This window comes from Phyllobates terribilis, unplaced genomic scaffold, assembly GCF_046119375.1.
Source record: "Phyllobates terribilis strain yellow unplaced genomic scaffold, ASM4611937v1 Scaffold_5__5_contigs__length_657084704, whole genome shotgun sequence".
Taxonomy (NCBI): domain Eukaryota; kingdom Metazoa; phylum Chordata; class Amphibia; order Anura; family Dendrobatidae; genus Phyllobates; species Phyllobates terribilis.
Genome location: NW_027362765.1, coordinates 374,301,083 through 374,315,603, shown reverse-complemented (window position 1 = coordinate 374,315,603; position 14,521 = coordinate 374,301,083). Strand labels below are relative to the sequence as shown.

Sequence of the window (14,521 nt, the reverse complement as noted above, 5' to 3'; positions counted from 1 at the left end):
GATTTCCTCTTCACTTGTGGTCCATAGTCCCTGACTCTTAAGACACACTGATACTTGTTCAGTTGCAAAATACTTCAATGATTTTTTCTATTCATGTTTCATAATTCATAATTCTTATGTCATCAATGTAAAAAAAGTATGAGCCTGGTAGCTTCTACCAATGCAAGTAACACGATAGGATGCCGATGATGTTAAGATAGTTTTACCCCCAACTAGAAATATAATAAGTAGCCCTTTTGTGGAATTTATGAGTTATACGTTCTCGAAGAAGCTTATATTTAGAGTCGGGAAATTATCATTTTTGTCCAATAAAGAAGACAGTTGGCAACTCTTTATTATCACCTTCCAATGGATAATCTGCAGGATATTGAACTAGATGTACCGGTCTTTCAACAATCCCACCTCCCTATAAATTATAAACCGAGGCTGTGATTTGGTTTAACTTTTTATTGATCGTGAACTGCCACAAGGTTGTGAATTACAATAAAGTAACAGTGTAAGATCAGATGACCATCAGAAGAAGGAAAAAGTTTAGTTGGCGGCAACGGTGCTGGAGATCCAGGAGTTGTAGTTGCAGACCTTGGTGTAGACACCAGGATAGTTCTTGAGGGCACAGCCATATCCCCAGGAGACAATTCCCTGGAGCCGTCCGCTGCAGACCACAGGTCCACCAGAGTCACCCTGAGAAGAAGCAAAGAGTAATAAATATCATGTATCTATATTCTAAGAAATGAGTCAAGAGACATCTCTCTCATTGAAGAGCAACTCAAAGTTCTTGAGCCCAATAAAAAACAGTGACCCCCATGTTTCATGTGCCATTTATAATACTAGTGCCTTTGTTTGTGGCAGAGGAATCCATGTTCTCCCTCAAGCAGCGGGGCACCTGAAACTGCAACCTCGACATCCTTGGCTTATAGCTAGGAATTCAATTCCTTACAAGGTCTGTCTCATTTGTTGCACTTGAAGAAATGGGGAAACAGGAATTTTAATGACTCTTGATCTGCAAATGTCTCCCAATCCTCATAAATATTGATGCCCAGCAAGCACTTGTTCTTAGTATTGTGAGGGGAATAGGCTCAGGCAGACAACTGCTAACATCTTATGTCCTATCAGAACAGTGGATAGGGTATGCTAAAATCCAATATGTCTGACATATGAAGAGAGTTAGGACACGATTGTATACATAAGTCAGTCAGCAGGTTCTGCAGAAATCTAACGTTCATGGCTTTCTTAACAGCTCTTATCCCAGGGTAACAGATCTGAAATGTATGAGGTTATAAAGCCACATTACCTGGCAGGAATCTTTGCCTCCTTCCAAGTATCCAACACAGATCATGTTGCCGGTGATCTCTCCGGGGTAGGCGTTGCTACACTGGGCGGCAGTCAGGACAGGGGCATCCACACACTGGAGGAGGTTGGGCATGTTTGCTACAAGTAAATTTACATAAAATATTAGCATATAGTATATAGAATCCAAAATTATTAACTGTATTTCATAAAAAAAAGAGAAGATCATCAATAATTGTAATGTTTGCATGTGTTCTCTTGCAATTTATTATTAAAGCTTTTTGCTGCCTGTTACAATAAGATATTTACACATGAGAACCTCATGGCTGATCTCTCCATGATGGCCTAGCCTATATTTCCAAAACCAAAAAATGTATTTGTCATTATACCTTTTCCCTAAGTGTTAATTGTACACAGGGATCTATCTAAGGTAGGGAAGATCTAGAAAAGTTATGTAAATGGAGCATTATGTGATCTTGCTAAACTCAATTTAGAACATAAAATTGATCAACTTCCTTTCAACATTTTCCCCATCTGATCATCAGCAAAAAATGATGATGGTATTAAAAGAGTTTTTATCTGAAGATTTTGTCTTGATATTGGCCTCAGTGCTGGTTATCCTGGTTGGTACCACCCATGTAAGAATCCAAAAACAAGAGAACAGCTGCAAAGTAATTATTAGCTTTTGGTGACTCCAAAGTTTCTCATGAATTTTTAAGTCCATAAAAGAATAGTCTGATATTTCTAATTTCTCACTTATATAACCCCACTTAATAATGTATTTGAGTTAATTAACAATAGTCTCCACCCCTGAGGAGTTTCTACCTCTGAGAAGTCTCAACCCATGAGCAGTCTCTACATCTGAGCAGATTCAAATCCTGAGCAAACGTCAGCTAAGTATATATCAGTGGCTCGTAAACTTGTAAATCAGTGACTTTATTTCTTGACTTACTTCCACTGCTGAGTGTGTTGCCCCATCCGGAGATCAGACAGCTGGTGCCGGCAGCAGGGCAGCCACTGGGCAGGCCTACAGCCTGGACGTAGGAGTTGAGGGTGGCAGCAGAAGCCAGCTTGATCATCATGATGTCATTGTCCAGGGTCCTGGAGTTGTAGCTGGCATGTCTGATGACTTTGGCAGAGTTGATGAACTGCTCGGTACCTTCACTGACAGCGATGTTGTGCTCTCCCAGTCTGACCTGTAAGCTCCTGGAAGAAGATAATAAATGATTAAATTAATAATTAAGCTAGATGAATTAAGAAAGTAATAAACATTTGTCCTAGGATTGTGCTACATAATAAAAATCCCATAAAATACGAAACTGAATACTAAACTCGTATTTTTTGTATTGCAGCACTAGCTTTAAAGTGTTTGTCAAAATTTCGGAAAACACTCCAGCTTTCCTTCAGAAATATCACCACATATGTCCATAGGCTGTTTGTGGTTTTATAATTTAGCCACATTCAAGTTGATAAAGTTATCCTGCAATCCAGTTACATCCCATACACAAGAGTGTCTTCAAATAAAATAACCATAACTTTCTAAACCTCAGAGAACCTCTTTAAAAACGGATGAATACTTTGTTCTTTGAGCGTAGATGTGTATGACATGCTCATTGTTTTATGATCTAACAAACCTTTAGTAAAGTCCTAGGAAGGTCTTTGTAAAATCTGACAAAAAAGAAGCCCAGTGTCCATGTTTTTAAAGGGATTTTCTAAAACAATGGTGGCCACAAATTTTTGAGTTGTACGGAATCCGACCCTTAGGGATCTCACCAACCATCAGAGCAAACAGCAAATACTCATTAGTAATTAATGCTTTCATCCCACAAATTGTAATGAATGATTTTTATCCCTAGACATAATTTTGTTTCAATTTTTCATATTTATATATTTGAGAATGTCATGGCCGTCCATTTTAGTAAACTAAACTCTTGTCAAATCCGTATTTACATTGTGCTGCTCAACAATAGAGAATAGTGAATAATAAACGTGGAACCATTAAATTGATTAAAGTCTTGGTCAGAATTCCAGTAACTTACGACTTGTAGCAGTGAGCGGCAGAGATCACCCACAGGCTGTTGATTAGGGATCCACCACAGAAGTGGTAGCCGGAGTTCAGGGACACCTGCCAGGGGACGGAGTTCTTGCCACAGGTGTAACCTCCTACAATCTTGTCATCATCCTCAAAAGCAGCTGAGAACATTACAAATAAACAGGTTTTATGTTGTTCACACTGACGTCTCATGAGTGTAACATAATGAAGATTAAAGAATATAATGATGAACATCAAAAACCCTCATGAGAATCAATAGAAATAAAATTATGAAAATTAACAATGGGCTTCAGAAAGAAGCAGCGGACTCACCAGCTGCTCCAAGGAGCACACAGATCAGGAGAAGTTTCATGGTGGATCCAGAATGAGTATGGAGCATAAACCACAGATATTTATACCCAAAAAGCTATCATCCCTCAACCTCCTCCTCACCCAAAAGAAAGTTAATCAGTATCTACATAACCTAAAATATACATGTAATCTATTGACGAAGGTCACTTAATTGGGAATGTTCTTCTGACCTGTTGATTAGTTATAACCTTGGATGTTAATTTTCCAACTCAGAAAGTAAATTTAGCATCTGTTAAGTTCTTTGTGTTAGGTTGTATTACTGCAACTTATACATTTAGGTGCGTGATCACAGGATCACAGCTTGGTCCATTTGGGAGTAGTTGCACATGTTCCACCAGTATAGATCTACTGACTTTCCCTATGTCTGGAAGTGTTGGATGTTTTCCACTGACGATTCTGCTGCAAATTTGAATAGTTCTCACTGCTCATCCATGACATTTCTGCCACCTCTGGGCATGGCCCATAAAATGCTTTTGTAATGAATTTTTTAAAACCTCAATAATGACACACAAATGTTGATTCATAGTATACTTTTTTTACCAGGTCTACACAGCGCTGTTGAGTTATCTGTTTTTTTTCCCTGAACTGTTTGCTCCCCATGGTGGTAGTGATTGACATGCGTGGTCTTCAGCTGCTGTGGAGATCAGCTGCAGGTGAAGGACAATAATAGACATCCTTGTTCCTGCTGTAGCAACATCTGGGATTATAACAGGGGTGCTGCTAGGGTCTTAAGTGATAAAGGTCATTGACTTCAAGTATTTGGAAGAAGTAAATGCAGCACTCATTCATAGGAACTTTTAAAACGTTTTCAACTTTTACTTCTACATATTTAACACCGTAGTTAATTAACAGGAAATCTTGAGAAATCACACTGACGCATTTCAAACATTCACACATAGATCATTTGTAGTCTTATCATAAAGACTAAAACTAAGTTTCCAATATTAATAAAACTTTTTTCTAGGTCTCACACGCAAAATAATGTTGCAGCTATCCACCCTTCAAAGGATAGAACCACTTATTAATGATGGAAATACTCAGCCTGTTGGTCAAGCTACTTAGCAACATCTCCATATGTTTGCCACTTCAAGTAACAGGTTTCCTAAAACATACTGGTGTTGCATACTCATCTTTCCTTGCTCTTGCACTCATTCAGCAAGCGGCATTGACAATGGAAAGGTCGGCTCTGACGTCATCACTGTGCCACGCATTTATAGCCAAACATGTCACTTAGTCATATCAGGCACTGTCAAGTGCCGTGTGTAATGCACACGGGCTGAGAGGCATGTGCGTGTGATTGTAGTGATTCCACTGTACCGTACCGGAGAGTGCCTGGAGGGGCGTAACTAAGTGTCTGCCCGATCCGACCAAGATCGCACGACGGCATACGACGCCAGTGCACCAGGGAGGAACCGAGCAGAGGTACCAGGGTCTACTCCAGGTCAGACTCCGGACACGGCTGTTGGCCCACACCGGGGAATACAGGAACTGGAAGGTTTAGGCTGGCACACTGGTATGCAGACGGGGAGGTACTGGCAGGTACAACAGGTTGGAGCGCAGAGAGGATAGAACCCAGTACAGACTGGGACTTCTGGAACAGAACCGCAGAAGCGGTATACAAACACAGCAGGTTGAGAGCAAGACGAGGCCGCCAGAAGCGGAGCAAAGAGTCAGAGCAGATCGAGGCTGCCGGAGCAGCGAGCAAAGGGTCTGAGCAGAGCGAGACTGCCGGAGCAGCGAGCAAAGGGTAAGAGCAGGGTAGGACTGCCGGAGCAGTGAGCAAGAGGAAACAGAGCGAGACTGCCGGAGCAGCGAGCAAAGAGTCAGAGCAAACTACCGGAGCAGCAATCTAGAGGGAGTAGGGCGAGACTGCCGGAGCAGCGAGCAAGAGGGAGCAGGGCGAGGCTGCCAGAGCAGCGAGCAAAGGGTCAGAGCAGAGTAGGACTGCCTGAGTAGCGAGCAAAGGGTCAGAGCAGAGTAGGACTGCCGGAGCAGCGAGCAAAGGGTCAGAGCAGAGCGAGACTGCCGGAGCAGCGAGCAAAGGGTCAGAGCAGAGTAGGACTGCCGGAGCAGTGAGGTAAAGGGAGAGAGCAGGACTAGACCGCCTGGAGCGGTGAGCAAGAGCAGAGCAGGACGAGACCGCCTGGAGCGGTGAGCAAGAGCAGAGCAGGACGAGACCGCCTGGAGCGGTGAGCAAGAGCAGAGCAGGACGAGACCGCCTGGAGCGGTGAGCAAGAGCAGAGCAGGACGAGACCGCCTGGAGCGGTGAGCAAGAGCAGAGCAGGACGAGACCGCCTGGAGCGGTGAGCAAGAGCAGAGCAGGACGAGACCGCCTGGAGCGGTGAGCAAGAGCAGAGCAGGACGAGACCGCCTGGAGCGGTGAGCAAGAGCAGAGCAGGACGAGGCCGCCTGGAGCGGTGAGCAAGAGCAGAGCAGGACGAGACCGCCTGGAGCGGTGAGCAAGAGCAGAGCAGGACGAGACCGCCTGGAGCGGTGAGCAAGAGCAGAGCAGGACGAGACCGCCTGGAGCGGTGAGCAAGAGCAGAGCAGGACGAGACCGCCTGGAGCGGTGAGCAAGAGCAGAGCAGGACGAGACCGCCTGGAGCGGTGAGCAAGAGCAGAGCAGGACGAGGCCGCCTGGAGCGGTGAGCAAGAGCAGAGCAGGACGAGGCCGCCTGAAGCGGTGAGCAAGAGCAGAGCAGGACGAGGCCGCCTGGAGCGGTGAGCAAGAGCAGAGCAGGATGAGGCCGCCTGGAGCAGAGAGCAAGGCAGAGCAGGGGGGACAGGGCTCTGTTCACACGGAACAGACAGGAAGGGAAAGGCAGAGCCAGATACCCACAGGGTACTTGCAGAGAAGTAGCGAGTGGACCACAACTCACAAACGGGAGTACAGAGACAACAAGCAGGAGTTAGGTACGAGTTCAGACTCTGCAGAAAAAGGAAAGGAACGGACATAGAGAAAAAACAGGTAAAAGATAGGAGAGAGTTCAGACTGGAACTGAGTGTACGGAGGAGACCGACACTGCAGCGGAATACAGGAGCGGGTCTGGAAATACGGCCCCCAGAGAGGCGGGACGAACAGGCAAGGAGCGTGTTCAGACAGGACAGACAAGATACAGGAGCAGGTCTAGGTAATCGGCCCCTAGAAGGCGGGAGGAACAGGCTAGGAGCGTGTTCAGACAGGCCTGGAAATACAGCCTCCAGGATAGGCAGACAAGAGGCAAGGAATGTGTACAGACTGCAGGTTAGGGTACACAGATAGGACACAGTACAGACATGGGAACAGATACTGCAAGACAGGTAACATAGACAGGACCTGGCATGTCAGAGACAAAAGCCAACTGACAGGGCAAGATGCTCAGGCAGGGATTGATTGGAGCAGCTGGGTTAAATACCAGGTGACAGACAGCAATAGGCTGAGGACGCACAAGGGGTGTGACCCACAGCAGGTACAAAAAGCAGGAAGTGATCAGGCGCCGCCCTTAAGCAGCAGAAACAGACACAAACAGACAGCATGGAGGGAAGCCAGAGAGACATTCTCAAGTGCGCGCTCTTGCACAGTGGGAGATGGACCACTATGCAAAGACGCCGCCAGGTATGTTACACCGTGCAGCCAAATCTCCATTGTTAAATCCTGAACCTTTCCAATTTTTCCATCCTGATCATGTCTTTGCATGCTGACTCTGGTATTTGTTCCGTACCTTTCGTTTTGACCCAGCTTGATTACCATTCAACTTCTAACTTGTTCCATCGGCCAGCGGCTACTCCATAAATGCAACCCCAGGGCCTTTTCATAAAAGATCAGATCCCAAAATAGGGGAAAAAGGGTGAACACCTAAGCATTCCCTAGGAAGTGGACCAGCTACAGTAGTGCAAAGATTTTCCATGAAAGCCCTCTTAAGAGTTGCCAGATTCAACGTTCAGTCTCATACCAGAATAACTGGCCCAAAAATATGTACCACCTCCAATCAGTGGACAACCAAATTGTAAGGCCTAACATAACTTGTTCAGGATTTTGCAAAGCAGCAACAGCATCAAGAAGTCTTTGTAGCTGCTAAAATTTCTCATATTGCTCCAGAAATTTAGATGAATCTTCCACATAGAATTGTTGTCGACCAAGAAGACTTACCACCATTTGTGAGTGGCAGATTAGGTGTCCACACAGATCCTGTTTAGAATCACAACGCCTCATAATTTCCTTGCTGCAAATTGACTCTGGACTTGAGCCTTTTCACTATATCTTTATTTCAAAGATTATTTTTTCAAAGATCTCTCCACTGTATGTTTTTATTTCTCAGCCAGGGCTATGGGTCTTCTGAATGACATCCCTGACCATGTACTGTGGCAATAGGCAATTCATCATTATTACACAAAAGTCATCACAAGAACGAAGACTGCAGAAATTCATTAATGGGTTATGGACAATAAATGGAACAACTAGAGATGAACAAATCTTTTGAAATTGAAATTTTCCAGTTTTGTCAAATGTTCCCTGATAATTCAATTCACAAATTCATAAATCTATTCTTCACTAATCTAAAGGACTCCAAAGCCTCCAATTGTCTGCACTATGGCCACACTGACCAAGCACCCAGATATGCTCTCCTTTTCCTACCTTGCTTCACAGATACAGTAACTCTCCTGCTTCACAGATACAGTGACTCTCCTGCCTCACAGATACAGTGACTCTCCTGCCTCACAGATACAGTGACTCTCCTGCCTCACAGATACAGTGACTCTCCTAGGTTCTAATCAGTTCATTGAAGGTCGTGCAACACTTTTTCCAATTATTGTCATAAATGTATTACAATTTTTTATAAAATTGCAAAATCCTCGACTTACTTAACTAAGAAGGGAGTGAATGTTGCCTATTGGAAGGGAGATTTATTTCTAATCCAGTGTTGTGTCAGTCAGATCTGCTTTGTCCTTTTATTGTGGAGGTTAATGCCTCAGAGGTTTAGACCAGATACCAAAAAATGCAAGACCTAATGTTCATTCTCATATTTTTTTTGCTTAATTCATTATCACATCGGTGCCTCTATTTTTTTTGTTTACGCCATATTCATCTTTATTTTGTATCTGTTTTAAAGTCACTTTTTTGTATGTTAGTATGTTTTTGGGGATTCTTGGAATTTAGGGTTTCCATATGTTCTTGTCTAATTCATCGTTCGCAAATTTTCAAAGTCACAAAATTAGAGGCAAATGCATTTTAGCCTCCATGAAGTGAGTGAGGTGGGGAAAGATGCTAGGTAATGGGAAGGACAATGATCCAGCTCCACAGACTCCAATGGTAAAACAAATGTCTTTTATTTAGAATTTTTTTAAAAATATCCAAATAGCGATAATGTAACTCCAGCTGGTGAAAGAACAATAATAGAAGGGAAACACAGGGGCACCAAGGAGGGGTGCGCTACCAAGTTTAATAGCGGTCTTCGCTCGAAACGCGTCTGGTAGCGCACCCCTCCTTGGTGCCCCTGTGTTTCCCTTATATTATTGTTCTTTCACCAGCTGGAGTTACATTATCGCTATTTGGATATTTTTAAAAAAATTCTAAATAAAAGACATTTGTTTTACCATTGGAGTCTGTGGAGCTGGATCATTGTCTTTCCCATTACCTGTCTACTGAGTGCAAGCAGCAGCGCTGATCACGGATCCCGGAGATACCCAGCTGGTTCATGGAGATGAGGTGGTTTTTTTTCTTTTCCCTCTCCATTTGGGGAAAGATGATGCATTCAGTGTTATCCATGTTAAGTTTTAGAAATCTAGCAGAGAACAAGGAAGACATTGTGGGATTCTGGTTAGTAAGGAGGTGATATCGGGTCCAGAGAGGTAGATCTGTGTGTCATCAGCATAGAGGTGGTACTGAAAGCCGTGAAACTCTATGAGCTGTCCCAGGCCAAAGGTGTAGATGGAGAAGAGCAGGGGTCCTAGGACTGAGTCTTGGGGGGCACCAATAGATAGGGGGTGAGATGAGGAGGCGGTGTGTAAGTGGGAAATGCTGAATGTCCTGTCTGTTAGGTATGAAGAGATCCACGATAGGGCCAAGTCCGTGATGTCAAGAGATGAGAGAGTCTGTAGTAAGAGAGAATGGTCCACTGTGTCAAAGGCAGGTGACAGGTCCAAGAGGAGGAGGACGGAGTATTGTCACTTAGATTTGGTGGTTAGTAGGTTGTTGGTGACTTTTGTTAGTGCAGTTTCAGTGGAGTGATGATGTCGGAAGCCAGATTGTAAGCAGTCGAAGAGGGAACATGAGGAGAAGTGAGAGGACAGTTCAAGGTGGACATCTTCTTCCAGTAGTTTTGAGGCATAGGGGGAAGTCATATGGGGCGATAGCTAGTCAGCGTGCATGGGTCAAGGGAGGGCTTTTTGAGGATGGCTGTGATTGAGGCATGTTTGAAACATGAGGGGAAGACACCGGTTGTTAGTGACAGGTTGAAGAGGTGGGTTAGAGTTGGGATGAAGACTGTGGTAAGGTTAGGGATGAGGTGGGACGCTATTGGGTCAAGTTCGCAGGTGGTGAGGTGTGATTTGGAGAATAAAGAGGAGACTTGATCTTCTGTAATGGTGGAGAAATTGGGTTTGGAGGAGGAAGGTTAAATAGATATGAGGAGGGGCTGTGGGGACTTTAGGCAAAAGCTTTCTCTGATGTTGTCAATTTTAGTTATAATTTTTGTGGCACTGTAGGATTTCCTCTTCACTTGTGGTCCATAGTCCCTGACTCTTAAGACACACTGATACTTGTTCAGTTGCAAAATACTTCAATGATTTTTTCTATTCATGTTTCATAATTCATAATTCTCATGTCATCAATGTAAAAAAAGTATGCAATGAGCCTGATAGCTTCTACCAATGCAAGTAACACGATAGGATGCCGATGATGTTAAGAGAGTTTTATCCCCAACTAGAAATATAATAAGTAGCCCTTTTGTGGAACTTATGAGTTATACGTTCTCGAAGAAGCTTATATTTCGAGTCAGGAAATTATCATTTTTGTCCTATAAAGAAGACAGTTGGCAGCTCTTTATTATCCCCTTCCAATGGATAAACTGCAGGATATTGAACTAGATGTACCGGTCTTTCAACATTCCCACCTCCCTCTAAATTATAAACCGAGGCTGTGATTTGGTTTAACTTTTTATTGATCGTGAACTGCCACAAGGTTGTGAATTACAATAAAGTAACAGAGTAAGAGCAGATGACCATCAGAAGAAGGAAAGAGTTTAGTTGGCGGCAACGGTGCTGGAGATCCAGGAGTTGTAGTTGCAGACCTTGGTGTAGACACCAGGATAGTTCTTGAGGGCACAGCCATATCCCCAGGAGACAATTCCCTGGAGCCGTCCGCTGCAGACCACAGGTCCACCAGAGTCACCCTGAGAAGAAGCAAAGAGTAATAAATATCATGTATCTATATTCTAAGAACTGAATCAAGAGACATCTCTCTCATTGAAGAGCAACTCAAAGTTCTTGAGCCCCAATAAAAAACAGTGACCCCCGTGTTTCATGTGCCATTTATAATTCTAGTCCCTTTGTTAATGGCAGAGGAATCCATGTTCTCCCTCAAGCAGCGGGGTCCCTGAAACTACAACCTCGACATCCTTGGCTTATAGCTAGGAATTCAATTCGTAACAAGGTCTGTCTCATTTGTTGCATTTGAAGAAATGGGGAAACAGGAATTTTAATGACTCTTGATCTGCAAATGTCTCCCAATCTTCATAAATATTGATGCCCAGCAAGCACTTGTTCTTAGTATTGTGAGGGGAATAAGTTAAGGCAGACAACTGCAAAGATCTTATCTACTATCAGAACAGTGGATAGGGTGTGCTGAAATTCAATATGTCTGACATGTGAAGAGAGTTAGGACACGATTGTATACATAAGTCAGTCAGCAGGTTCTGCAGAAATCTAACGTACATGGCTATCTTAACAGCCCTAATCCCAGGGTAACAGATCTGAAATGTATGAGGTTATAAAGTCACATTACCTGGCAAGAATCTTTGCCTCCTTCCAAGTATCCAACGCAGATCATGTTGCCGGTGATCTCTCCGGGGTAGGCGTTGCTACACTGGGCGGCAGTCAGGACGGGGGCATCCACACACTGGAGGAGGTTGGGCATGTTTGCTACAAGTAAATTTACATAAAATATTAGCATATAGTATATAGACCCCAAAATTATTAACTGTATTTCATAAAAAAAAGAGAAGATCATCAATAATTGTAATGTTTGCATGTGTTCTCTTGCAATTTATTATTAAAGCTTTTTGCTGCCTGTTACAATAAGATATTTACACATGAGAACCTCATGGCTGATCTCTCCATGATGGCCTAGCCTATATTTACAAAACCAAAAATGTATCTTTCATTAAACCTTGTCTCTAAGTGTTAATTGTACACAGGGATCTATCTAAGGTAGGAAAGATCTAGAAAAGTTATGTAAATGGAGCATTATGTGATCTTGCTAAACTCAATTTAGAACAAAAAATTGATCAACTTCCTTTCAACATTTTCCCCATCTGATCATCAACAAAAAATGATGATGGTATTAAAAGAGTTTTTATCTGAAGATTTTGTCCTGATATTGGCCTCAGTGCTGGTTATCCTAGTTGGTACCACTCATGTAAGAATCCAAAAAAAAGAGAACAGCTACAAAGTAATTATTAGCTTTTGGTGACTCAAAAGTTTCTCATGAATTTTTAAGTCTATAAAAAAATAGTCTGATATTTCTAATTTCTTACTTATAAAACCCTACTTAATAATGTATTTGAGTTATTTAACAATAGTCTCCACCGCTGAGGAGTTTCTACCTCTGAGAAGTCTCCACCCATGAGCAGTCTCTACGTCTAAGCAGTTTCGAATCCTGAGCAAACGTCAGCTAAGTATATATCAGTGGCTCGTAAACTTGTAAATCAGTGACTTTATTTCTTGACTTACTTCCACTGCTGAGGGTGTTGCCCCATCCGGAGATCAGACAGCTGGTGCCGGCAGCAGGGCAGCCACTGGGCAGGCCTACAGCCTGGACGTAGGAGTTGAGGGTGGCTGCAGAAGCCAGCTTGATCATCATGATGTCATTGTCCAGGGTCCTGGAGTTGTAGCTGGCATGTCTGATGACTTTGGCAGAGTTGATGAACTGCTCGGTACCTTCACTGACAGCGATGTTGTGCTCTCCCAGTCTGACCTGTAAGCTCCTGGAAGAAGATAATAAACGATTAAATTAATAATTAAGCTAGATGAATTAAGAAAGTAATAAACATTTGTGCTAGGATTGTGCTACATAATAAAAATCCCATAAAATACGAAACTGAATACTAAACTCGTATTTTTGGTATTGCAGCACTAGCTTTAAAGTGTTTGTCAAAATTTAGGAAAACACGCCAGCTTTCCTTCAGAAATATCACCACATATCTCCATAGGCTGTTTGTGGTTTTATAATTTAGCCACATTCAAGTTGATAAAGTTATCCTGCAATCCAGTTACATCCCATACACAAGAGTGTCTTCAAAGAAAATAACCATAACTTTCTCAACCTCAGAGAACCTCTTTAAAAACGGATGAATACTTTGTTCTTTGAGCGTAGATGTGTATGACATGCTCATTGTTTTATAATCTAACAAACCTTTAGTAAACTCATAGGAAGGTTTTTGTAAAATCTGACAAAATAGAAGCCCAGTGTCCACGTTATTAAAGGGATTTTCTAAAACAATGGTGGCCACAAATTTTTGAGTTGTATGGAATCCGACCCTTAGGGATCTCACCAACCATCAGAGCAAACAGCAAATACTCATTAGTAATTAATGCTTTCATCCCACAAATTGTAATGAATGATTTTTATCCCTAGACATAATATTGTTTCAATTTTTCATATTTATATATTTGAGAATGTCATGGCCGTCCATTTTAGTAAACTAAACTCTTGTCAAATCCGTATTTACATTGTGCTGCTCAACAATAGAGAATAGTGAATAATAAACGTGGAACCATTAAATTGATTAAAGTCTTGGTCAGAATTCCAGTAACTTACGACTTGTAGCAGTGAGCGGCAGAGATCACCCACAGGCTGTTGATTAGGGATCCACCACAGAAGTGGTAGCCGGAGTTCAGGGACACCTGCCAGGGGACGGAGTTCTTGCCGCAGGTGTAACCTCCCACAATCTTGTCATCATCCTCAAAAGCAGCTGAGAACATTACAAATAAACAGGTTTTATGTTGTTCACACTGACGTCTCATGAGTGTAACATAATGAAGATTAAAGAATATAATCATGAATCATGAACCCTCATGAGAATCAATATGAAAACAATTATGAAAATTAACAATGGGCTTCAGAAACAAGCATGGGCTCACCAGCTGCTCCGAGGAGCACACAGATCAGGAGAAGTTTCATGGTGGATCCACAATGAGTATGGAGCATAAACCACAGATATTTATACCCAAAAAGCTCATCACTCATCAGCGTCCTCCTCACCCAAGAGAAAGTTAATCAGTATCCACATAACCCAAAATATACATATAATCTATGGATGGAGGTCACTTTGTTGGCAATGTTCTTCTGACCTGTTGATTAGTTATAACCTTGGATGTTAATTTTCCAACCCAGAAAGTAAATTTAGCATGTGTTAAGTTCTTTGTGTTAGGTTGTGTTACTGCAACGTGTACATTTAGGTGCGTGATCACAGGATCACAGCTTGGTCCATTTGGGAGTAGTTGCCCATGTTCCACCAATATAGATCTACTGACTTTCTATACTTTTTTGCCAGGTCTAAACAGCGCTGTTGAGTTATGGTTTTTTTTTTTCCTGAGCTGTTTGCTCCCCATGGTGGTAGTAATTGACATGCG

General features: G+C 42.7%; 2 protein-coding genes across 2 annotated transcripts; both read right to left on the bottom strand.

Annotated features, from left to right (window-relative positions):
- Window positions 1-432: 432 nt before the first annotated feature.
- On the bottom strand, window positions 433-3,776 carry LOC141271187 (trypsin-like). The gene is made up of 5 exons (XM_073681282.1): window positions 3,653-3,776; window positions 3,327-3,480; window positions 2,240-2,493; window positions 1,292-1,428; window positions 433-681 (listed from the first exon to the last, which is right to left on the bottom strand). The coding sequence occupies exons 1-5, from the start codon at window positions 3,717-3,719 to the stop codon at window positions 532-534; spliced, it is 762 nt and encodes a 253-aa protein (XP_073537383.1). The 5' UTR covers window positions 3,720-3,776; the 3' UTR covers window positions 433-531.
- A 7,036-nt stretch (window positions 3,777-10,812) lies between these two features.
- Window positions 10,813-14,126, bottom strand: LOC141271186 (trypsin-like). The gene is made up of 5 exons (XM_073681281.1): window positions 14,030-14,126; window positions 13,707-13,860; window positions 12,620-12,873; window positions 11,673-11,809; window positions 10,813-11,061 (listed from the first exon to the last, which is right to left on the bottom strand). Exons 1-5 carry the CDS (start codon window positions 14,094-14,096, stop codon window positions 10,912-10,914), a joined length of 762 nt encoding a protein of 253 aa, XP_073537382.1. The 5' UTR covers window positions 14,097-14,126; the 3' UTR covers window positions 10,813-10,911.
- Between the last annotated feature and the right edge of the window lie 395 nt (window positions 14,127-14,521).

What these genes read in the sequence shown, in the direction of transcription:
- LOC141271187 (XM_073681282.1), bottom strand. Translation starts at nt 3,719, where the DNA reads ATGCTCCATACTCATTCTGGATCCACCATGAAACTTCTCCTGATCTGT. An exon ending in GCCGCTCACTGCTACAAGTC is followed by an intron (nt 2,494 to 3,326) that starts GTAAGTTACTGG and finishes ATCTTCTTCCAG; the next exon opens with GAGCTTACAGGTCAGACTGG. An exon ending in CAACACACTCAGCAGTGGAA is followed by an intron (nt 1,429 to 2,239) that starts GTAAGTCAAGAA and finishes ATTTACTTGTAG; the next exon opens with CAAACATGCCCAACCTCCTC.
- LOC141271186 (XM_073681281.1), bottom strand. Translation starts at nt 14,096, where the DNA reads ATGCTCCATACTCATTGTGGATCCACCATGAAACTTCTCCTGATCTGT. An exon ending in GCCGCTCACTGCTACAAGTC is followed by an intron (nt 12,874 to 13,706) that starts GTAAGTTACTGG and finishes ATCTTCTTCCAG; the next exon opens with GAGCTTACAGGTCAGACTGG. An exon ending in CAACACCCTCAGCAGTGGAA is followed by an intron (nt 11,810 to 12,619) that starts GTAAGTCAAGAA and finishes ATTTACTTGTAG; the next exon opens with CAAACATGCCCAACCTCCTC.